Source organism: Phycomyces blakesleeanus (genome assembly GCF_001638985.1).
Source record: "Phycomyces blakesleeanus NRRL 1555(-) unplaced genomic scaffold PHYBLscaffold_30, whole genome shotgun sequence".
Classification (NCBI taxonomy): Eukaryota; Fungi; Mucoromycota; class Mucoromycetes; order Mucorales; family Phycomycetaceae; genus Phycomyces; species Phycomyces blakesleeanus.
Window position 1 is genome coordinate 549384 of NW_017265187.1, and position 24344 is coordinate 573727.

Here is a 24344-nt window from a genome sequence, read left to right on the forward strand (position 1 = left end):
GTACCGTGAGTCGGAAGGCGTTCCCCAGTGTTGCGAGTTCATGAAGCTGTCTGGGGCTTCTTGTGGGCCCCCTCTGTTTCTTGAGTCAAGCAGGGTCATGGCCATTCCCAAGAAGGTTTATCAGTACAACTCGGTAATTAATTCCTTGGGCATGCTTTTCCGCCGTCCTGGATTTGAAGAAAAAATCAATGAATGGAGATATCGACAGTCTGTTCCTGGAATGTTGTTTGGCATCTATGATGGTGAAAAGTGGGGCGCACTCAAGGACAACTGTGGTCAGCAATTCGTTGCACATCAGAGATCAATCATGTTTAGTTTAAACATCGATTGGTTTGAGCCATTCGATGGAGTGACCTACTCGTGTGGTGCAATTTACCTCTCTGTAAATAACCTGCCAAGAGAGGACTGGTACAAAAAGGAGAACGTTGTTCTTGTGGGCCTTATGCCAGGTCCAAGCGAAGCCATGGCAAGCCATATAAACCATTATCTCCGTCCTCTTGTTGAAGAGCTTAACGAACTCTATCCAGGTGTTATTTTGCCTACCGCCCAATGTCCTTCTGGCGCTGTTGTCCACGCTGCTATACTTCTTGTCACTTGTGATATTCCTGCCGCCCGAAAGACATGTGGATTCACTTCACATGCTAGTACCAACGCTTGCTATCATTGCAACTGGAAGTTTACTTGTATTCCAAATACAAGTAAGATAGACTATTCCGGATTTGTGTTTTCCGATTGGGTTCTTAGCACAGATGAAGACAATTGCCATAATGCTGAGAAGTGGAGATGCGCAATAACCAAAGTCGAAAGAAAGCGACTGGAAAAAGAGAATGGAGTCTGCTGGTCGGAACTCCACTCTCTGAAATACTTCAATCTTGTCAAGTGTACACTGATCGACCCCATGCATAACCTCTTCCTTGGGACAGCAAAGCGCCTCATGAACAAATGGAGATCGTCAGACTTGATCACTGATGATCACCTCAAAGAAATGCAAGAACAAGCCAACAGTATGGTCTTACCACCTGATTATACATCACTGAGAAAGAAGATCGGGAAAGGCTTTCCATTCATGAAGGCAGATGAATGGAAGTCTTGGTGCTTAGTGTACTCGTCTATGCTTCTACAAGGCCGTTTGCCTGGTGCGTACCTTGATAATTGGACGGCATTCACAAATGCATGTCAGTATCTTGCAAAGCCATCAATCTCATATGAAGAAATCGACGAGGCACACAAGTCGTTAGAGGTTTTTGGTGCAGAGTGTGAAGTGTTGTATAACAAAGATTTTATCTTGCCAAATATTCATTTGCACTTACACCTGAAGAAAACAATCAAGAACTTTGGTCCGGTCTATGGGTACTGGCTTTTCAGTTTCAAGAGATTTAATGGCACAATCAAGAACTATTCGACAAATCGAAGGGACGGGTTTGAGAATACATACATGCGCAGATATATTGAAGATACTTACAAAGGTGACCTTGTTCGCTCACTTTTGCCATCAATTCCACCTGCCCATGCCGATATACTTCTCGATCTCTCCTCTGCCTCTGCCTCTGCCTCTGCCTCTGCCTCTGCCTCTGCCTCTGCCTCTGCCGATCCTGGTATGCCTCAGTTTAATCTTGATGCATTCATCAATGCTGCCGACAGGGATATTGATATCATCAAAGGAAACAAGCCACTACCGCAATCTGCATATCCTTTGGCTTTAACAGATGAAGTTGTAATGAGAGAAGAGGAGTACACGCATCTGTTGGCGTTTTATCAGGAGGTGTATGATGACCAGGACCTTGTCCACTATCACCAGGCTGGTTTTTTCTCAATCGTTTGTAAACAATCGGATCAAGAAAATTGCATCGATTAATCTTTTAGGGCAAGTCTACCAAAGCAGCCATGGAAATATGCAACGCAGATCATTTATTCAAGCATGCTTTAGTACAGATGATGAGGATGGCGACGTTGAATACACTGGGCAAATACAGTACCTCTTTGTAAGTACTGCTGTCAACTCGTTTGCTGGTCATTCGAGCCAGCATGTATTTGCATATGTATGCTGGTATATGCCAACTGAGGGGAGTGATGATGTGAACGGTGGAATGGAGTTGAAGGAGTTTAAGTTTTCTGAGAGTAACTTCCAGAATATTTTACCAGGTCATCGCCTCTACAAGCCAGTTGCTGTTGACAATTACAGATGTGAAGATGGCGTAACAAGAATGTGTGTGGTTTTATTGCTTCGGAAAATACATGCATAAAAAAAACAATTAAATACTCTCTATTATTATATTCACTTATTTCTTTTAATTTATTTCTTTATTTCTTTATCTTTACTCTATTCTTTTATTCTTTCATTTATTTCCTTTTACTTTTTATTCACATATAATATATATATTTACATTACAATTTCATTAAAACGCGTAAAAAACATCAGACTGGTTGAGATGGGTTGCAAAAAGAAAATTTGTTTTTATTTTATTAATTTTTAATAGCCCAGTCGGGCAGCGGGGGGTCAAATGATGACGGAAGATCCTTTGGCCTGATTACACGGTTACGCTCCAACAAGCTGTTTGCTCGATTCCCCAATCCGTCTTTTGCAAACCGATCAACAGTGTCTAAGAATGTCTGTAGCTGTTTTTGTAAAGAGTAATAATATAATATAAGGAATTGTAAGTAATAGTAAGCAATTGTAAATTAATAAAATATAAAATATAAATTGTTAAAGATATTAACTCTACACAAATAAAGTACCTCATCACTTCTCCAGCTAGGACGGAATGCTCGTACTTTACGGCCATCATCTGACTCGTCATCAGACAATACCTTTATCTGAAATACATTGCTGCAGTCAGTTCTCCCCATGAGAGTGTCAATATTTTGCTTGTACCGCTTATAAGCAAGTTCTCGGCGTTTGAGCAACTATATATTTTATTTTAAATTGTTAGATAATGAATCAGCACTCAATTAAATTATAAGCTTACTATCTTTTTGCGTCCATATCATCTTGCTTTTTGATTGCGAGCTGTGATCAAGTCAGCTGCAGTGTTGTAGACGCGGCTCTGGTTTCTATAGTGATTCTTCATTATTCTTTCAGGATCATTCGGGCGGATTCCAAAGGAGTCTTCCTGCTTCCTCAAGTATGAGATCAGAGCAATGGCAAGAGCCTGATTGTGTGTGCTCATGAAGCCAGTCGTAAGACTCCACCCTGGTCTTGTGTTGTTTTCTGCAACGATTTCCTCATCAGTACTTTTCAGGTCTGGTTTCTTCACATAGTCATTAATGACTCTCTATAAGAAACGTGTTAGATCAATTAATATTCAATCGTATTAGTATTAGATAGTTTACCGAAATTTATGTAAATCTTTTTCCAGGAGTGTATTCATCATTGAATGAAGAGAAGTCAGGTACAACGCTAGAAACTGCGGCAGTGTTTCCTTTTGATACGGCCTCCTAAATAACTACTTGGCTATCTATGATGTCCTTAATTGCGGTCTTTAGGAAAGCATCGTTTTGGGTCGACAAAGTTACAGCCGTACTGACATTTGTAACAGTTTCACCCATCTTAGTGACAAGGGCTGTCAACGCATCAATTTTTTGGTTGGTTGACTCCACCACGGCAAGGACTTGCTCTAACGAGAGAGAGATATTGGGATCGGTAGAAGCTACAGGGACTACGGGAGCTACAAGAGCTACAGGAGCTACAGGAACAACTGGTTTTTGGGCTTGGACAAGAGGTGCACGAGTTGCGTTTGCCAATTCACTACGAGCAACAGCAACAAGTCTGCAGTTTGTTCGGCGCGAGGTAGAAGAGGCAGTGTTGTTCATTTTCTGTCAATAAGCAAAAAGTTAGTATACAATAACTGTACGTTGTACTTGAGAGATACATACAAAGTGTAGAGTGTGAGTAGAGAAGATGTGAACTTCATATGTTTTACTTGCTATTTATCCATAATAATATGAAACTTCTTTACCAATATTTAAACGGCTTCATTACCAGCTCAGTGAAACATAGCCTTTCAATACAGAATATATGACAATGGCGTCTTTGGGATTTTTTTTTCTTTTTTCTTTTACTTTTATCAACCGCAATTTCTCAGGGTCAAACGGCTTAAATGATAAAGTATTTTTTTTCTTTTTTTTTTGTTGTTTTTTATTTCTACTGCACTTTTTTGGAAAAAAAATTCACACACTTCTTTTACATCTTCACTCATGTCTTTTCTTGTCTATTTTTTATTATAGATCACTTGCATCACAGTAATCATCACATACTTGCACATGAACATGAATATACACTGCTTCTATCCCACTCTTATTGTTACGCACGCATGTTTGGGTATGCCAAGGTAAAGAGGAAATCTTATTTTAACTACTATTACATGTATTTTTTTTTCATATTAATTGTGCTGTTTACATAGACTTTACAAAACGTTGTCATGATGCCTGATATGTTTCTCTTAAAGGAATATTATGGTAAGATAATATATTTATCTATTACTATTATATATATATATATGTTTTTTTTGTGTATTAATTTATATGACAAAGATTTTTTTAAAGATATATACTGCTATCATACTGCAAAACAAGTATACCACCTTAGTTATTCCATGGTAAGAACAATACTATTATATATATTTTATGTTAAACATATTGTTAACCGCAATATACTCAATATTGTCTATCAATATTACTGGGCCACAGTTCTTATAACCGATGTTATTTAACTTTTCATGATGTATTCTGCCAAACGTACACTCAATGTATGTATTGCTTTCACATTTATTAAACTGTTTTGGACCATCAATTAACTTTTTGTCTTTCACTTTTAGATTTTTCAGTAACCCGAGTAAGTAAATTATATGAATTAAATAAATATCACAGCAATTATGTATAACTAGAAAAAAAACAATATCAAATATGTAACAGAAGCTTTTAACGATAAGAATAAATGAATAACTGTAATTTTATTACATTCAATTGAAAATATTTTTCTATCGAATAAAGAAAAACCAAACCATTAAGCCAACCCATGTTTTCCAAATCAAAAATAAATAAATAAACCAAAATCTCGAAAATCGTGTGCAAAAAAATTATCTGTTTTTATCCTGTCTATACGTCTAAGATTATCTGTTTTCATCCTTTTTGTGGCCATCAAAATATAAAATAAAGTGCAAAATATAATCAGAAAATATGATAAAAACACTTTGTTCCAATAAGAATTGGCTGTTATAGGATATAAAAGGTGTAATGAACAGCGGTCTTTAAGATGTGATAATATCCGTTTTAGGAAACTGAGTAGAAGAAGTAAGAGGAAGAAGAGTTGAGCTTGTGAAAGATGATGTTTATTGACAAGAATATGAAGCTAATTTATATGAAAAGACTACGGATATTGATGCAGACAGAATGATGAAGAGAGAGAGTATTTTATGCACTCATATGTACCTTCTTGCAGTAGTCCTTTACTACTGCAAGTAGTGCATCTGTGACTCTCAGTCACGACATCCGGGGGGTTTAGAGGCTGGTGTCCCCGACGGCCGAGACAGGGACTTCCAGTCTGTGGTACGCCTTAATTCTTTGAGCATGGACTTGATTGAGTGCGCAATGATTGCTTGTAGGGGAGGGTCTTAGAGAGTATCGGTCATGACTGATGGCTTCGATTTCATAAGGACCCTTCCATGCCTGAGAGAGTTTTCCGGACTGGCCAGGTCGAGAGAGCTGTCAGGTGAACACCAGGACTTCTTGTCCAACATGGAAGTCTGGGGCCTTATGGAGCTTATTGAACTGTATGGCATTGGCCGCGTGTGTCTGAATGTTTTGAAAGCAGACAATCTCAATGGCTGTGGCCAAGGTTGCTTGCATGGTTGTGGCATAACTGTTCGTTGTCTGGCCTAGGGGCTCATTATCGGGAGATGCTGGAGTTCGAGGTTCCCACCCATGGACCAGGGAGAACGGAGTGAAGCCCGTAGCTGAGTGTACAGAGGAATTGTACGCAAGCTGGAAGAGTCCCAGGTGGTGGTCCCAAGTGGCATGGGCAGACGCCTGGTCCAGGAAGGCTACGATCATGTTGCGGAGAGTTGACATGAACCTTTCGACTAGTCCATTGGATTGTGGATGGTATGCTGGCACAAACCTCTGTTGGATATCCAACTGTGCGGCTAGTGTCTTGAGGAGCCCTGAGGAGAATGGTTGACCATTGTCAGACTGTATGACTCTGGGGACTCCATGCTCTGAGAAGACTCTTGAGGCTAGAATGGCTACTACGGTGGACTCGTGGAGGTTTGTAACAGGAGCCATGACCACGTATCAAGAAAAGAGGCATTGAACTACCAGAATATATATCAGTGCTCTTGAATACTGAGTGGTAGTGGACCAAACGCGTCTATTGCAATGTCATCAAAAGGGACCTGTGCGAGTGCAGTGGCCACCAACTGAATGTAACCCAATGTATGGCGAGGTGAATTGGTCTCTTGACAAACGCCACAGGTCAATACCTTCTGTGTGACCCAGCTGCGAAGGTCTGGAAACCAGAATAGACGTTGGAACCTTTGTAAAGTTTTTGAAAGGCTCAGATGTCCAGCCGTGGGTATCCAGTGCAGAAGGGTGAAGACGTCCTCGCAGAGAGACTGGGGCAATACAGGTCGCGAACCATGAAGCAACAGACTGAGGGAGATGGTGAAAGTGTCAGCTAAGACCGGTTCGCTGAGTATGGCTTGACATTCCACGTCGGTGGCTTGTGCCGTGACCAACTCATCAAGGCCGATGGCATTGATGGAAGGGTATTGGGAGAGTGCATCTGGTCCCGAGTTGTCCTTGCCTGGTCGATATACAATGTTGAATGAGTGGGATTGCAAAAGGAGAGCCCAACGAGCCAGCAGACCACGCAGGTCCGAGGTTTTGAGCAGAAATTATAACACTTGATGGTCCATTACTACAGTGAACTGCATCCCTGTCAGATAATGTGCGAACTTCTTGATCTCCCACACGATGGCAAGGGCCTCTATCTCTGTTACGCCATAGTTTCGTTCAGCTGGGCTCAGAGCAAGAGAGGTGAATGAGATAGCATGGGGCTGTTTGGATGGGTCTTCGCGTTGGGAAAGTATGGCGCTGATCCCTGCTGTACATGCGCCATCTGTATGTAGCTCGAAGGGTTGGCTGAAATCCAGAAATCGGAGGACAGGTGCCGTGAGCAGGGCTGACCACAACAGGTCTACAGCTTGTGCATGATGTGAGGACCAAACCCAGGTGGCGTCTTTGGCGAGCATGGCGTTGAGGGGTGCAGTGAGTTGAGAGAACTGGGGTATGAAACACCGCTAGTACCCACAGAGGTCAAGGAAGGAGCGCAACGAATCAACATTGCTAGGGACTGGGAAGGGCACAACCGCTTTGATTTTATCAGGGTCGGTTTTCAGGCCAGACAGTGTAATCAGATATCCCAAGTACTTGACCTTGGTGCATGCAAAACGACACTTGCACAGGTTGACTGTTAGTGAAGCCTTCTGCAATCTGGTGAACACAGCGTCCAAGTCTTGCAGGTGCTGGGTGAAGGTTGGGGAGAAGACAATGATATCGTCCAAGTACACGAGACACAGCTGCCACTTCAGGCCCGCAAGGATGGCATCCATCAGGCGTTGCATGGTCGCCGGAGCATTGGAGAGCCCAAATGGTATGCGGACGAACTCGAACAGTCCCTTGCGGCAGACAAAAGCTGATCGTGGCCGTGACTCCTTGTCAAGTTCGATCTGCCAGTACGAGGCCATGAGGTCTAAGGTGGAGAATATTGCCGAGTTCCCCAAGGAGTGTAGAGTGTCATCGATCCTAGGTAGGGGGTACACATCTCACATAGTAATGCTGTTGAGGCGCTTGTAGTCCACGCAGAACCAGGGTGATCCATCCTTTTTCGTGATGATGATGACAGGGGAACTCCAAGGCAAGTGTGAAGAGGCTATGATGCCATCGCGTAACATCTCGTTGATCAGTGCGCCAATCTTGTCGTTCTCAGCCACTGATGCCCTGTGTGGGGGCCCCGAGATTGGTGGGTGATGGCCTGTGTTGATATGGTGTTGCACTTGGGTAGTAACAGTGTGAGCCTTTGCCACAAACACGGTGCGGAACTTGTTGAGCAAGTTCACAATGTCAGTCTTCTGGTCCTCAGGCAGGGTCTCATCCATAGGAAGATTGGTAATGGTAAATGGAACGGGGCTAAGAGCGGGCAGAGAAGAAGTGTTAGAACTGTCCTTTATAGTAGAGGTCGAATTAATACTTTCCATATCCTCTGAAGTACCCAGGTTGGCGACCTTAACCATGGCCATGCCTTGTGAATCGAATTGGACTAGTCCAGCAGCAATGGAGCAGAGACGAGATGAGAACAGCTCAGGGCTGGTTTCTACGTACACCAACTTGTTGATGGGGCCTTGGACCATGTGATAGCAGTGGGACATGGCTGGCAAGCAGACGTGTCCAGTTGCTTGTATGGCTGATGGGGCTTGTGTGGTAGGCTGGGTAATGGTATTACATTTGTCGAACTTGATACTGTCTGCAGAGGTATCAATCACTGCTGACAGACGCTTCAAGTCGGGGTATCCCAAGATGATATCGTGAGCCAGTCGGTCTACCACTTGGAAGGTAAGTTCCAGAGGGCGCCCAAGGAGAGTGACTGGAAGGGAGACGGTTCTGTGAGAGCGTGCCATAGCTCCAGCAGCAGTGTTGAATACAATGGACTGATCATGATCGACCTTGGCAACTATGCCTTCCAATGCAGAGGCACGGATTGCAGTGATGGCAGATCCTGTGTCTACGAGCGCAGACAGAGCCTTGTTCTGTATGACACATGGTACTGAAGGCCCTGCTGACATTGTGGGCTGAGAGGAGCCGGTAGTGGCCAACCAAGCAGGCGTGATGGTGGCGGCCAGAGGGGGCTCTTCTTCGACTATGGCAGGTTGATAGCTGATGGCAGCAGAGTGAGAAACCCCAGGGCAGTCCTTGTTCCGATGGGCCCCTTTGCAGTAACCACAGATGGGTCTCCCGTCTGGTCCCCATAGACTTGGGACTCCATCATGAGGGCCATGTTGCTTGGGCCGTTGAGGAGAGGCAATCGCAGCAGAACAATCCATGGGCTCAAATTGGCAATGGAAGTTGCGAGCGCGCGGTGGTGCCAAGTCACCGATGCAGTCCTCGTGCATTACGGCCTTCTCATAGACGGTTTCCCAGTCATCCAGGCTATTCAGTGTGGGTTCAATCAATTGACGAAGGCGTGGCTTGATGTTTTTGAGGAAGATGTTCAGGACGGTGCAGTCGGATAGGCGACCAGAATCTGGCATGTCATTCACCAAGGTAGCGAATTTGACTCGAAACAGCTGGATGGGTAGGTTTCCCTGGGTAGTGGCCTGGAGTGTCCGATGTCGTTGAGCCTTCTCGATGTCTGGATCAAGACCGTACGTGCTGATTAGCAGGTCTTGGAGCTCCTCCCAGTTGTTACGGCAACCAGAGACGTGGATCCACTCAGCAATGTTGGGTGGTAGGTAATGGCAGAGAAACTTGCCCAGGAGGTCGGTGGGAACCCCAGCCAATGTTGCCTCAGTGTGGTATTGGTGCAACCACAACTTGATGTACATGGAGGGTTTGTAGGTTGGAACCGAGAGTGATTTGGCTGCAGAGGCCAAGTAAAGGGCGGTGAGCATGTCTGCGGAAGACATGCTTGGAGGCGTGATGCCTGAGAGAGGGGGCACTGTTATGGTTGGGGGTTTCAGAGGAGGATCCTGGCCAATAACCTGGCTGGCCCAACGAGTAGGGTTGTGAATACTGTCAGCAGACATGGGGGTGGAAAAGACGAGAAAATATTTATATGAGGGGGGTGGTAGAGCAGAGGCAGAGGAAAAGTAGCTTCTCCACCATGTAATGAACAGCGGTCTTTAAGATGTGATAATATCCGTTTTAGGAAATGGAGTAGAAGAAGTAAGAGGAAGAAGAGTTGAGCTTGTAAAAGATGATGTTTATTGACAAGAATATGAAGCTATTTTATATGAAAAGACTACGGATATTGATGCAGACAGAATGATGAAGAGAGAGAGTATTTTATGCACTCGTATGTACCTTCTTGCAGTAGTCCTTTACTACTGCAAGTAGTGCATCTGTGACTCTCAGTCACAACAAAGGGCATATCTATAAAGAATATAGCACAGATACTATATTAACTAAAGGTTGGTGTAAAGTGTGGACAAATAACCCTTCCGTATTAGGATTCAATACCAATTTTCATTGAATAAAGTGCTTCATTAATCAGATAAAATTAGATTTTCAGCAGGATAAAAACCCTTAATTTTTCTAGTAATTACTAGTTTTGATATTCATTTCTAGCCTCCAGCCATTCAAATCAAGTGTCAAGGTTCAGATCGCCCGTCCATGGTCATAGGTATAAAAAAACATTATGGGCAAATACTCACTAGATTTAATATATCTCCAGTCTCCAGCTATCCAGGTCAAGCATCAAGATTCCGATCTCCCCACCATGGTTATAGGTATAAAAAGCATTATGGGCATATACTCACTAGATTTAATATATCTCCAGTCTCCGGCCATCCAGGTCGAGCTTCAAGGTGCTGATCTCCCATTATATGGTTATAGGTATAACAAAAATGGATGAGCAATCACACTCGGCTTTATTTATTTCTAGTGTTGAATCCACCAAGATCATGCTTCACAGATCCGGATTCAGTCCATGGCTATAGGTATACAAAAACTCGATGAGCAATTACTCATTGGATTTTATATATTTCTAGTGTCTACTCATCCACTGCAATTATCAGGATCCGATTTTTTATGAATTGTTATAGCTAACCAAGTTTCCTTTAAACCTTTACTTAAAACAAACTATACTCTTTATTTATATTTTCTTTTGATGGCAAAGAACGATGATCAAATATACATCCATTATGGAAGGTATACAAGTCGTTCTTGGCCATTACTAACCTAGAAGTATATATAACTATTGTTTTTACTCTCCAGGCCAAACAGCAAGGATCAAAACTCAAATTTAGGCTACAGTTAAACAAGTCTTCTTGAGCTTTTACTTACTGTCATTTATATATTTCTAGTGTTTTTTTTCTTAAAGTTCAAATATCAAAGATCTGATTTCAAATCAAGGTTACGGGTACACACTTTTCTCTCTGTCTTTACATGCTTTCTTTCGTATTGGCCTAGTGTGTTTATGATCTGGCTACACAATAAAAAATTTGTTTTCCTTCCAGTGCGACAGGTATATACATCTAGTTTGGCCTTTAGTTATTGTTGGCTTTATTTCTCTACTGGCTTCACAGTCCAAGCCAGCCATCATGGATCCTATATCCGTCCAGTGTTACAGGTATACACTTCTCTTTGGGATTTTACTTACTGTCGGTTTTAATTTCCTACTGTCCTTAAAGTCAAGGCCAACGACCAATCATCTGGTATCCATGGAGAATTACAGATATAAAAATGTTATTGGGCCGTTACTTATAATTGTTTTTGTTTCTCTAGTGTCCGTGCAGTCAAAGGTAACAAGCAAGAACCCAGTCTCCATATTGGGATATAGTGTTACATATCTCTTTGATTTTTGACTTGCTGCAAACTGTATTTTTTCTCGTGACTTTACAGTCAAATTCAACAGTGATCTTAGGGGACAGGGGTTTTTGGCTATGGGAACGGGGGGTAACGGCACCACACAATTTAAGGTGACTGTAAGTCCAAGGCCCAGCTATAAAGTGTCTTGAAGAACCCCCCATCCCCATTCTTTATAAGCACACCCCTGTCCCCATCTTTAGATCATTCCAATTTCTCGGGAAAAATAAAAACACCCCCTTTCTTAAAGTCATTAACATTTAGCTGTAAGAATAAAAAGTAATATTTCCAAATAACAAGATATGATGCCTATTTTATGTTATGTACATTGCATACATTGCATACATTATGTACATTGCTTACATGAATCAATAAAAATACTTATATAACTACATTGCTCTTTTATTAAAGATGAACACCAACTTCAATACCCCTATTGAGAAGATGTACTCGCTTAAAACAACTCTCTCATTCCCCAAGAATGGTTATCCTGACAAGCAGAGTGTTCTTCAAGCCGTAAATAATTACGCCCTTTCTAATAACTTCACCATTAAGATTAAGGATGGAAAATTCCCTATTCTTCACATTGCTTGTTCAAAGGCTGGTGTTTATCATGACAAGCGCAATATAACTGATGAGAAAAGAAAGAAGACGCCCAACTCTTCTCTTACTGGATGCCCCTATCTCTTAAGATTTTCTTATAAGAAGAAGAGCAAAAGATATCTTTCTTTGCCCGCCTATGGGGAAAACGAACATTGCCACAACCATCCTGTCACCCCTGAGAATTTGGCTTCTTCTCACCAAGGAAGAATGTCTCTTTTGACTGCTGAAGATGCCACTATTGCAAAGACAATGTTGGAGAATCATGCCAAGTCCCGTGATGTTCAGAAGGCAACAAGTGACAAGGTGACAGGAATGAGAAAGCTGAGGATCAGTGATATCAACAATCTCAAGTACAGTGCTACTCGTGGTGATGAGGAGTCTGCCCATGGCGCTACTGAGCTCATCAGAACAATGGAAGCAAAGGGATTTTCCGTTCTCTACAAGTTTAATGAGAGAAATAGACTCACTCATATATTTTTTATGAACGATATAATGATCAAGAGAGCTCAACGTTTCCCTGATGTCTTTATTGTGAATGCTACATACAAGACAAACTGCGTGAAGATGCCATTGGTTTGCGTAGAGGGTGTCAGTAACCTAGGTGGAGAAAGGTTGAAGAGCTTTCCTGTGGCCTTTGCATGGGTAGCCGATGAAACAGAGAAGAGCTATGTCTGGTTTGTGAAGTCTCTGAAAGCAATTGTTTTGGAGGGGGTTGAAAAAGTTCCTATATTTGTTACAGACAAATGTAAAGCATTGATGAATGTGCTTGATTCCGAGTTCCCCTTGGCCAAGAAGCTTCTGTGTGGTTGGCATATAATCAACAACATTGCCAAAATGGCAAAAAAAACAATGAAGCCAGGAAAAGAAAAAGAGTTGTGCACACATTTAGTCAACAAAATGATCTTTGGAGATAAACGCGATGTCTTTGATGAAAATCTTGAGCTTTTCAAATTGCTCTCATCTCGGAAAGATTTCCAAAGTAAAGAGCAGCTGGAAGACAATAATGATGATTCTACAAAGGTTGTAGAAAAAAGAACTCTGGAAAAGTACTTTGAAGATGAGTGGATGCCGTGCAAGGAAAAGTGGGCTGGCTACCTCACTAGTCAATTAAAACATTTTGATTGTGTGACAACACAATATGTTGAGAGTGGCCATAATACTCTGAAAAAAAATCTCAGCTCTTCAGTCATTGAACTCTTCATTTGAGCAAATTTGCTCCTATCTTCTCCAGTTTGAGGGCGACTATCAGGACCTTGAGTTGAATAAGGCAACTATTACAGATGCCAAAATATACCATGAACCTCGCCTCTGTGGATTGATTTACCACGTCTCAAGAATTGGTTTGATCACCATCCGTGATGAGCTTCTAGAAGAGGTTGTACCTGGTGAGCTTTGCAATTGCAGAGTAAAAGTGGTGTTTGGTCTTCCTTGTCGCCATGATCTGCCAAGAGATTGTATGTTGCTATTATCAGACCTTCCTGAAAGATGGATTCTGTCTTCTTTGGGTGAACGTTTGAAGCAACTGGAATGTGACGTTTCTCTACAGAAAATTGACGTTGAAAAGCCTGCCCCGTGGGTGAAATGTATAACAAAGCTTGAACAATTGTTTCGTCAGTGTGAAGGGAATCAACAAGTCCAGAATCTTATGACAATGGTTGATGAACTTGTTGACAATGCTGGTGAAATAATTGACCGTCCAAATGTTGTATTTCCTTTGGCAAGTGAGGTAAAAGCTCCTGGAAGACCTAAGCACGTCAAAAGGAAAACTGCTCTCCCAAAGGACTTTGTCCGTCACAAGCACAGACATCTCCTTGTGCAAAAAAAACAAAATAAGCATGCAACATATACAAACATGATTTCACAATCTAATACATATTTATTCTTTCTTTCTTTAGAATGATATCAGAAGTATTTTGAAAGAAGGACTTAAAGAAGTGATGAAGGAGTTCTTAGAGGAGGAGCCTCTCAAAAAAAGTAATGTATAATTGTTTTTTTTGTGTAATTATAATGTAATATCTAATGCTTACTATTTCTAGTCATAAAAGAAATAAAAAAAGAAACCCAATTCGCTGAAAAACAAGAGCCTCTCGAAGAAGGTAATTTTTGATAACTTATAAATGAATCACAAAATATTTTGCATGGTTTGCTCACACATTGCATGTTTTCTCTATAGCTAAAACAACCAATTTTGCTAAAAAGCAAGAGCCTCTCGAAGAAGGTAACCAATAAGATATTTTACTAAAATTAAATGCTAAATGCTACATTGTTTTTTGTTTCTTCTTAGCTGAAAAATATTCCTCTGGAATTAAAAAACCTAAACATCTCCAAGACAACTACTGATACGATTTGCCTAGTCCGAAAAAAACAAAACAAAAATGTGCATGACTTTGCTCTGCCTGCTCAAATCGACTAAGCCACCATTTTGTTGACGTTTAACCCCAAGTCCGATGGTTGGTGCGGTTTCCGTGTATTTTCACACCTGAAAGAGGGTGGAGAGGATCAGTTTCCTTTGGTGAAGAAGAAGATGTTGGCCACGATGGCAACCTATAATAAACTTTACGAGCACAACTTTGGCATAGATGTTGCTGAAGTGACAGAGGTCATTGCCTTTGGCTCCAAGATTGACCCTGCTCTTGGGGAAAATATCCCATCTTACCCTTCCTCTATGTGGTTCTCTGCACCAGAATATGCTCAGATAATAGCTGACACCTATAACGAGCTTGTTTGTGTGTACTCTGACGATTGGAGCGTCTTGTCTGTAACTTTCCTTCCCCTCCATGATTGGAAGCCTCTCAAAAGAAAGTCATTGCCAATGGTCTTGCACCATGTACATGGGTGCCACTGGACAACAATTAAAGTGAAGCCTCATGTACATCAGTCCTGGCCTGAGGTAAATGCACTGTATTTTGATGCTATCCATAGAGGGAGTATCATTGACTGCTTTTCCACAAGTTGGAATCATTGGGGGCAGTTCCCAAAGAACAAGTCTTATCTTTTACCCTCCACTACTACAACTATTACAATTACTACTACTGCTACTAACTCTCCTACAAATTCTCCCATAAATTCTTCTGATATTATTGACCTCACACATATATAACTTATCTATCTTTCTATTTTTTAATATACTTACTCCTATTTTTTTCTTTAATTTTTTAACAAACACAATTGCACCCAGTCTGTCTTTAATTTTAATGTTACATGTAAAACCCAGATACAGATATTATTGGCATCCAACTAATTGGAAGACTATATAATTGGCTTTTATTTTTTGGAGTACAAAGTCTGTGCATTTATAAGCAATCTGATTAGATCTTCATCTAATCACAGACGTGAATTTTACCATAAAAGATGTAAAACAGAAACGACGCATAGCTTTTGATAGATTTCTGTCTTAATTCGAATGCTAAAGCTTGGATATTTTGCTGTATTGCTGAAAAAATACATACATCTTTATATCCAAAATTTGGAGTTAATTTATTATGTTTTGGTTGAATAAACAAGCAAAATATACACTTTTTTCACGTTTTTAATCATTTGAGATAGATTGTTTTTGCTAATAAATATCCTTTCTACATAATAATATGGTCTAAAACTTTTACTGAAACGTTTTTTTACTATTTTCTATTGATATAAAGCATTTTCAAGTGATTTTTACTAATATTTTCAAATTGTTGTTTTTTTGTTCAATCTTTCACAAATGAAATTTACAGAACTTTTGTAATTCACTCATTAAACGTGATTCAAAAAATATTACAAAACAAACAAATACTCACTTTATGCAGAAAAAAGCAATGAAACCAACCATCTTACTCTCATATTTCTATCTATTTTTTTGAACAAGTTATGAATTTTTTAAAAATAAATAAAAATGAAAATGAAAAGTTACAGACAAATGTTCTTCCACTTTTGCATGATTTTTCTTAGTGAATAAAGACAAGTAATTATACTGGATAGGGACAGAGGGGTGACTGTTTTTTGGGGGACAGGGTGTTACACACAGAAACGATGGATGTTTGCTGGACAAGTTAAAAGTAGTCACGCCTCTAATTATCTGCTTGACTACTCACTATAAGCTTGTGTAACACTCTGTCCCCATCATCCAAAAACCCCCTGTCCCCTAAGATATACAAAAAATATAATAATAAAGGTACTGATGTTGCACAGAAATGTTGGCAAGATGAATTATTTGCATTATAGAAGAGGAATGTTACTAGCATAGGGGACCATGATTTCGAATGAGTACAATGTAGATGAATATGTTAACAAGGGAAAAGGAAAAAATATCATGTGTAGAAGGAACAGGGAACGGAAATGAGATTTTTTCTGTGCGCGGAAAAATTCTCCTCTTATCACCGAGGGCACAGCACCACATCAACAAACTATTGACGTCAGCCTCTCATAACACTGGAAAAATAGGGTAATTTCATCTGGATCAAATGTACCAAAAATGTAGATGATTGAGCCGATATCATCACAATTTTTGTGATATATCATTTTGAGTAATGGTACGATATCATCTATGGTGCTGATATGTATCATCATAACAACGGGTACACAAAAACCCAATGTAGAACGATTGTCAGTCCGCAAACTATGAAAACTGAATAAATATTGTAGTTATGCTTTACTCCTATCAAGTCTACCTCTTTATGTGTTATATTTTGAGGTCTATAAAGAGCTAACGTCCCATATTATTATTTTTACTGGGTTTTTTTATTGGCTGCAGAAATGCTTTAAAAACTATCAAAGAGATGATTGTAGGTTTTTTACAATATAAAGAAATGATGATAGTTGGTTTTCTATACATGCTCAAAGTAATGAAACTAGGTTTTTTATACACACAAAAGCAATGAAACTAGGTTTTTTTACAATGGAAAAGAGAAACAAAGCATGGGTAGATTTTTATAAACAAGCCTCTTTGGTTTGTTTATTTATTTTACTTTTATTTATTTATTTTTTGGAAAAACATTGGGTTATACATTTTTTGTTCAATTTTGTTTTATTTGATAGGAAAATCTTTTCTAAATAAAAATCCTAATTTCGTGACAGTTTTGATACTATAGCTATTATAATTGCTAATACTTCTTGCTCGCTATATATAATTTAAAGCCTTCCAGAAGTAGACATGGAATACATACTTTAATAGTGGGAATGCTATTAAAAAATGATTAATAGAAAAGAAGAATTAGTAAATGATTTAAATTCAAATTTCTTTATAAATACTTACAAGATGGAGAAGACTTGACATAAAATTGATATAAACATGCTCTTCAGAATTATCAAGACAATACCAGTAGTCTTTGAATAGAGATAAATTCTAAAAACAAATAATTATTAATATTGTGCATAGTAAAGGCGTATTTATTAAATATATTGTAGTTAACTTACCAAATATTACTGATTATACGTCTTCCTGCATAATATCAGACATAAATAATAAATTGTAATAGAAATAAATATATATTTATAAGGAAGACAAAAGAATAATTTGAATTTTTTTTAAGAAAAAAACTTACCATCATGTTCGATTAAGAGATGATGAGACTCAATGGAAATGAGTAGCAATGGCTAGACAAACAATATGATGAGTAACAAAGATCAGTAAGAGAATGATATCTTACCTTGATATATCAGACAGAGTATAGCCAAACAAAGAGACACATATTTGGTATTGAGCTATAAAAGAAAGAAAAAATTGTAAGTGAAATTGTAAAAACATAAGCAAAAGAGAAACAGAGAAAATATCAATAATAAATGTTGTTAAAAGAAAAAAAAGAAAAAAAAGACTTGTCTTAAAATCCAGTTTGACCCTGACAAAATGCGGGCTGTAAAAAGTAATACTCCTGTTATATTTTTAGAAAAGAAAGAAAAACAAAGTGCAGACAAGAAGTACAGTGAGACTTTGTTTATTGATGAAAAGAGAGATGATCTTCTATTGCTATTTGCTATGTGAGTTTATATAGACATTGCGTGTGTATTTAGGATAATGATATGAGTATATCATGTGATATCTGTTTTCTTATATCATAGATAATATATTGTTAAGTTATTACCCACGCTCTTGTTTGAGTGATTAGTGATGTTGACTAAGGTGTGTGACCTTGTTATCGGTATATTCTTTATTTAATGATAGTGTGAGAAAAAATGTAAAATTGATACTGGTCGCTTATTCAATATGTCTTTGTCTTATTGTCTGTGCGCTCTATTTGAATCTACGATTATGTTGGATACAACAGCTCCAAAAGAAGATGATTACCATCATCTTGAAATACTACTTTGTGCCTCATTGAGTTAGAAAAGAAGTTGTCTTAATGTGGATCAAGTGGTTGGGAGATGTGCTTAAATATCAAATGAAAGATAGAGAGTTAATCTGCACCGCTTATTCTCTTTACTAGTATGTGAATTTTAAATATGATATAACAAGTGTAGTGAATTGTACAATATTAGTTGAAAATTATTAATATTTATTTTATTAACAGAAAATAACAAAGTGTATTCCTACTGCTCCTTGCCAACCCAACCTATGCATGAATGCTGTTCTTAATAGTACAATTGCAGGTGTTGTTGCTCCAATTGATACAACAACTCCAGAAGTAGCAGTTGACACAGCCCCTGGAGTTCAAGTTGCTGTGACCCCAATGGATCATGTCCTTACCTTGTTGGCAGCCAACAATGTGTCGATGCAATCCTTGCAAGAAAATGCAAAAGGAGTGACTGATACAATAACTCATTTGAAGAATGGCCTGGATTTGTCCAATAAGACAAATGAATTTTTGAAGAACTCGGTCCTTCAGCTCATGACTGAAAATGCTGAAATAAAAAAGGCAATGACCAGCCAAAATTCCGTGATGCCTTCTGCTGTACCAGTGGATTCTTCTTCTTTCATGGATGATAATCTTGACCTTGGAGCAAAACATCATCCCAATTTCTGTAAGTAAATTGATAATAATAACATTACCGATTAATATATCTAATACTGTTTTTATAGCAACTTATTAATAGTTATATCAAGAAACCAAACTTTGTTAGCACAGACCCGCTCAAAGTTGCTGAGAATAATAATAGATCAGCATGGTCAATGACTGGCACGTATGGCGATAAGTAGAACAAGACACTTGCACTGGCTCTCTTCAAGTACCTGAGACCTCAAAGATGTTGCACAAATGTGTCAAAGAGTGTCATTATGAATATAAAAAAGAATCACTACCAAAATCAAGTGCAAGTCTTCTGGACCTCAGCAGAGAAGATTATGGCTAGAAATAAAACTGGAAGAAGACATAACAGAAAGAAGACTGTAAGTTTTAAAATAAAGTTAATTTACTATTGATTTAATGTTTTAATACAATATTCTTTGGTAGCTTCTTGACCGTCGTATTATCACATACCAGGCATATGCAGAGGCTATTCATGAGGGCATGAATCGATATGATTGCAGAAATATTCTTTCTATTGACGTGATGTCTGATGGCAAGTCAGATGGAGATAACAAAGTGCGGGCATATTGTCCCAGCTGGAGAACTGATGAGGTAATGTTAAATATCTATTTATGTTTTAAAGAAAATAATAATACTTTATTAATACTATTTATTCTTTAAATCAGCTCCAGAAGTTTATTAGTACTATTGATGAACTTACTGTTATCTGTTTGAAGAAAAATTCAGAAAGCTTGAAAAAGCACATCTCTTATGAGAAAGAAGTAAGCATTCTCGAGAATTTGGCAGTCACTTTACCAGATTGGTGCTTTTCAAAATAAATCATTTTTTTCTTGCCAACTATTTTAGAGTCTTTTTTCTACTTGTTTATGTTTACGGATTAGCATGATGTATACAGATGCATGTATAGCATGCCAAGTACAAACAAAAATTTATAGAAATAATAAAAAATAAATGTGCAGCTATATATATTAGTCTGTATTAATTAATATTTCTTTTTTATATGTGTTTTATTTTTGTATTTGAATCTAAATATATATTTTTTGTGGCAAAGGAACTACACACATCTGAACTTTGCCTTCTAGACCAAGGTGCTTGCCTACTGCAACTGGATAGCAGATTCTATGCACTGGGAGAATGCTGTTCATGCTGTCATCTTCGAACCCCACCTCATTCACCTCAACTCCTTCTCCTGCTCTGGGCTGAAGTAAAACTTCCTTGTACCATCGTACATATGCAAATACATGCTGACTCGCATGACCAGCAAACGAGTTTACAGCAGTATTGACAAAGAGGTACTGAATTTGGCCCGCGTATGGCTTGGTACTTCTACCATCACTTGTCTCAAACAAGGCTTGCATGAACGACCCACACTGATTCTTCGTTTTGCTCTTGTAGATTTGCCCAAGAAGATTGATTGATTCAAACTTCTGTATCCGATTGTTAACAAAATTATCGGAATGACCAGCCTGACGATAATGAACAAGAGTTTGATCATCGTATGTCTTGCGATAGTATTCCAACAAATGCTCATACTCGGATTCATCCATGGAAATCTCCCCCTTTAGAGCTAAAGGAAGTGCAGAAGGGGGCAAAGGCTTGTTTCCCTTGACAATATCAAAGTTGATCTCAGGAGAATCAAGAAAAGCATTGATATCGAATTGGATTGAGGTGGCAGTGGAAGTGGAAGTGGCTATGGAATTGGCAGTGGATGCAGTGAGCTCAAGGATGATCGCCAAATGCTCAGGTCGAATTATTGGCAAAGTTTGGCGAATAAGATCTCCCTAGTATGCTTCTTCAAGATACTTCTTCATATAGGTTCCCTCAAACCCGTCTTTTCTATTTGTTGCATAGTTTTTCAAGATACCATTGCATCTTTCAAAACTAAAAAGCCAATAGCCATAAACCGGGCCAAAGTTCAGTAGAGTCTCTCGCAGATGAAGATGGAGATGCATGTTTAGCAAAAGGAATGGGGCTTTATGCAACTTCTTGCACTCTCTGCAGAAAGTCTCCAAAGATTGATGGGCTTCATCAAGGTGAGCAATGGATATGCTTGGCATTGAGAGGTACTGGCATGCATTGACAAACGTTGTCCAGTTACTGAGATGAGCTTCAGGTAGACGACCACGCAGGAGAACAGGAGAGTACACCAAGCACCAAGACTTCCACTCGTTGGCCTTCATGAATGGGAAGCCACACCCGATCTTTGTCTCTAATGGCGTGTAGTCCTCTGACAGTACAAGCTTGTCAGCATCCAACTGCATTTCGGCCAAGTGTGCATCTGTGATGAGACCTGAAGTTCTCCATTTCTCCATTATCCTCTTTGCTGTTCCGAGGTACAGGTTGTGCATTGGGCTGATGACAGTGCACTCCACAAGGTTAAAGTAAACCAGGTCATGCAATTCTGACCATCGAACATCATTTTTCCTCTCCAATCTCTTTCTCTGTGCATCACTGCTAGCCATTCTCCACAACTCGGTATCACGACAGTTTTTGGCATCAGTGCAAGGCACCCACTCAGAAAACATGAACCCAGAGTAGTCCACAGCATTGGAGTCTGGAAGGTGAGGGAACTGTTGGTTGCACTTATTACATGCACATGTGCTTGAATGAGAGGTGAACCCACAAGTCTTACGGGCAGCAGAAATGTTGCAGGCAACAAGAAGATGGGCAGCATGGACAAGAGCACCAGATGGGCACTGTATGGTAGGCATCACCACACCGCCATACAACTGGTTGAGTTCTGTGACAAGGGGACGGAGGTAGTGATTGATCTCACTTGTCTTTGCTTCCTTGGGCCCTGGCATGAGACCAACGAGAACAACATTCTTGTTCTTGTACTGTTCCAATCTTGGCAAGTTGTTGATGCAAAGGTATATTGCACCACAGGAGTAAGTGACCTCATCAAAAGGTTGAAACCAATCGATGTTCATGGTAAGCATTATGGAGTGCTCATGATTCACAAATGGTAAACCATTGCTATCCTTCAGACTGTTCCACTTCATACCGTTGTAAATGTCAAACATCATGCCTGGAACTTGCACTCTGATTCTCCAATAGTTGATGGTGTCTTCGAATCCAGGGCGGCAAAAAAGGATAGAAAATGTTTTGATTATGGAGTTATACATGTAGATCTTTTTGGGGATAGTCAAGGCTCTTGATGTTGCAAAGAAAAGAGCGTTTCCACATTCTCTACCAGAGAGTCTCTCAAAATTACAGCACTCTGGAACAACATCAGACTCTTTGTATACTTTGTTACAATTGCCACGTGCAACAAACTACTGGACACCTCAAGTCATGTCACTGAGACCAGTCATAGAGTTGACACTGTTTATACTGAGGGGAAGACGGAAAGACTGTCCAAAGTGTGCCAATACTTCGTTAAGAAACTTCAACAGAACAGCACCACCAGAATTGACAACATATTTGGATATGAAGAAGGCAGCAAAAGAAGCAATGAAAGCATGAGTAGGATTGACTGGCATATTGGATAGAGAAAATTGCTCTATTTGAAAAAAAAATCAATACTTGTTGACTTTATTAATTTATATGTGCTTTTTGTATTAACCTCTAACATTATCAGATTCATTGTCAGAAATATCTAAAATGGTTGCTTCAATGACACCCTCATCTTTGCTTTCAGAATCAAACAAGGAATCAATATCAAAAGAGGTAAGTCTTCAGCTGTTTTGTTAGGTAAAAAAGAATTAAATTATTAGATATTATAAATGATTATAAAACTTTAATAAAAATATTATGCATACCTTCAACTTGATCTTTGGCATCAACATTGTCTTCAAAGTCAATCTCCATGTCATTGTCATTCAACATTACTTCTATAACTAAGGCTATATTATATGAAAATAAATATTTAATTAAAATTGTCTCAATAATAATTTTCTTAAATTTGAACTTACAAGAAGATTCTAACTGATATTGTCTCATAATATCCTGTTGTGCATGTCTTCTGAGTGTTTGGGTAGATACCAAAACAAATCTCATGCTATTGGAAGAGTATTTAGAGCACTTGCATTCTGAATTGTTGTTGTTATTTGACATATTGTGTGTGTATGTTTTATTTTTTAAGTCTTTAGAATTGACAAGAATAGAAAATTATTTAGAAACACAATTTAATATATATCTTTCCAAATTACATCAGCTTCCAAAATGACATAGTTTATTCTGGTTGTTAAAATGGGTAGTTCTCTAAACAGTAATTGATTGCCTCATTCTAAAATACAATAATACACACTTTTGTTAAAACATGTCATCATGTACATTTTATTAGCTGTAGAGCATATACAACAAAAATATTTGTAGTAATATCACGACTATTAATCTCATCGTACTTATAAATAAATATTACAACAATAAAAAGCTTTATTATCTCACTCACAAGATATCATTTGGTTTAAGTTCCCTACAACTATTGACTCTGCGACATGGCTACAAGTCCCAAAAAGAAATCTTGCAGACATTTTTTACAAAAAAGAGTAAACTTGTTTTTTTATCCAATAAAACAGACCGAGTATTATCATTGCCGTCGAAAATAAAAAAGACCAAAGTGATGGAAATTTAAGCTACCGCTCCACAAATAATAGTACCCTACGCCATAGATGAAATTACCCTATTTTTCCAGTGTAACCGGGACGACACGTCACAACAAACCGCCAGACAAACCCACCGAGCAGACTGACCATCCAGTACTGGACACAACGACATGGTTAAAAGCTAGAATGGCTTACAACACATGTGACACAATATACGTCTTCGATAGTATAGTGGTGAGTATCCCCGCCTGTCACGCGGGAGACCCGGGTTCAATTCCCGGTCGGAGAGTTTTTAGCAACTTTTTGTCGGACATTATTTTAATGAACTGTGTCGTTCCCGATCTGGGTTGGTCTTCCTTTTACTATAACAAAGTCAAAAGGTCAAACCCACTGGGGATCAAGGAGTATACGTAAAATCAAAGAGAGGATAAAAGATACTTTTTATTGATATGAATTGAATTGTCTTATATAGTTTTCTAAACTAATACTGCGCATTATCCGCAGTAGTTATTATTTATATTTAATTAAAGAAATAGTCATTATACTGCGGTTAATGCTCAGGAAGATATTACTGCGCATAAAGAAGTACTGCGGTTAACTATCTTCAGATTTTACGGATTCATCAAAATAATGTCCGACATCACCCCCTCCCAAAACTGTTGATAGTCCTCGATCAACC

General features: G+C 39.0%; 7 protein-coding genes and 1 non-coding gene across 8 annotated transcripts; 5 read left to right on the forward strand and 3 right to left on the reverse strand.

Annotated features, from left to right (window-relative positions):
- Positions 1-412: 412 nt before the first annotated feature.
- Positions 413-928, forward strand: PHYBLDRAFT_102124 (hypothetical protein; the record flags this gene model as incomplete). Its single annotated transcript, XM_018427669.1, has 1 exon — positions 413-928. A coding segment is annotated over one exon (516 nt), but the record flags the coding sequence as incomplete, so codon positions are not given.
- Positions 929-2463: 1535 nt separating this feature from the next.
- On the reverse strand, positions 2464-3810 carry PHYBLDRAFT_151663 (hypothetical protein; the record flags this gene model as incomplete). Its single annotated transcript, XM_018432722.1, has 4 exons — positions 2464-2616; positions 2737-2904; positions 3039-3272; positions 3448-3810. 4 exons carry the CDS (start codon positions 3808-3810, stop codon positions 2464-2466), a joined length of 918 nt encoding a protein of 305 aa, XP_018285450.1.
- Positions 3811-10408: 6598 nt separating this feature from the next.
- On the forward strand, positions 10409-11807 carry PHYBLDRAFT_174449 (hypothetical protein; the record flags this gene model as incomplete). The annotated part of the gene is made up of 6 exons (XM_018437248.1): positions 10409-10605; positions 11182-11236; positions 11298-11341; positions 11497-11513; positions 11614-11696; positions 11781-11807. The coding sequence occupies 6 exons, from the start codon at positions 10409-10411 to the stop codon at positions 11805-11807; spliced, it is 423 nt and encodes a 140-aa protein (XP_018285451.1).
- Positions 11808-13825: 2018 nt separating this feature from the next.
- PHYBLDRAFT_174450 (hypothetical protein) lies at positions 13826-15280 on the forward strand (the record flags this gene model as incomplete). The annotated part of the gene is made up of 5 exons (XM_018437249.1): positions 13826-13906; positions 14076-14154; positions 14217-14276; positions 14354-14398; positions 14595-15280. The coding sequence occupies 5 exons, from the start codon at positions 13826-13828 to the stop codon at positions 15278-15280; spliced, it is 951 nt and encodes a 316-aa protein (XP_018285452.1).
- Positions 15281-18001: 2721 nt separating this feature from the next.
- On the forward strand, positions 18002-19936 carry PHYBLDRAFT_63764 (hypothetical protein; the record flags this gene model as incomplete). The annotated part of the gene is made up of 7 exons (XM_018441177.1): positions 18002-18132; positions 18317-18329; positions 18663-19117; positions 19186-19284; positions 19336-19477; positions 19542-19709; positions 19784-19936. The coding sequence occupies 7 exons, from the start codon at positions 18002-18004 to the stop codon at positions 19934-19936; spliced, it is 1161 nt and encodes a 386-aa protein (XP_018285453.1).
- Positions 19937-21436: 1500 nt separating this feature from the next.
- Positions 21437-22048, reverse strand: PHYBLDRAFT_118459 (hypothetical protein; the record flags this gene model as incomplete). The annotated part of the gene is made up of 1 exon (XM_018428633.1): positions 21437-22048. A coding segment is annotated over one exon (612 nt), but the record flags the coding sequence as incomplete, so codon positions are not given.
- A 357-nt stretch (positions 22049-22405) lies between these two features.
- PHYBLDRAFT_174453 (hypothetical protein) lies at positions 22406-23174 on the reverse strand (the record flags this gene model as incomplete). Its single annotated transcript, XM_018437250.1, has 3 exons — positions 22406-22620; positions 22880-22963; positions 23033-23174. The coding sequence occupies 3 exons, from the start codon at positions 23172-23174 to the stop codon at positions 22406-22408; spliced, it is 441 nt and encodes a 146-aa protein (XP_018285455.1).
- Positions 23175-23882: 708 nt separating this feature from the next.
- On the forward strand, positions 23883-23954 carry PHYBLDRAFT_t251. The gene has a single exon. It is a non-coding gene; the product is annotated as a tRNA-Asp (tRNA).
- Positions 23955-24344: the final 390 nt, after the last annotated feature.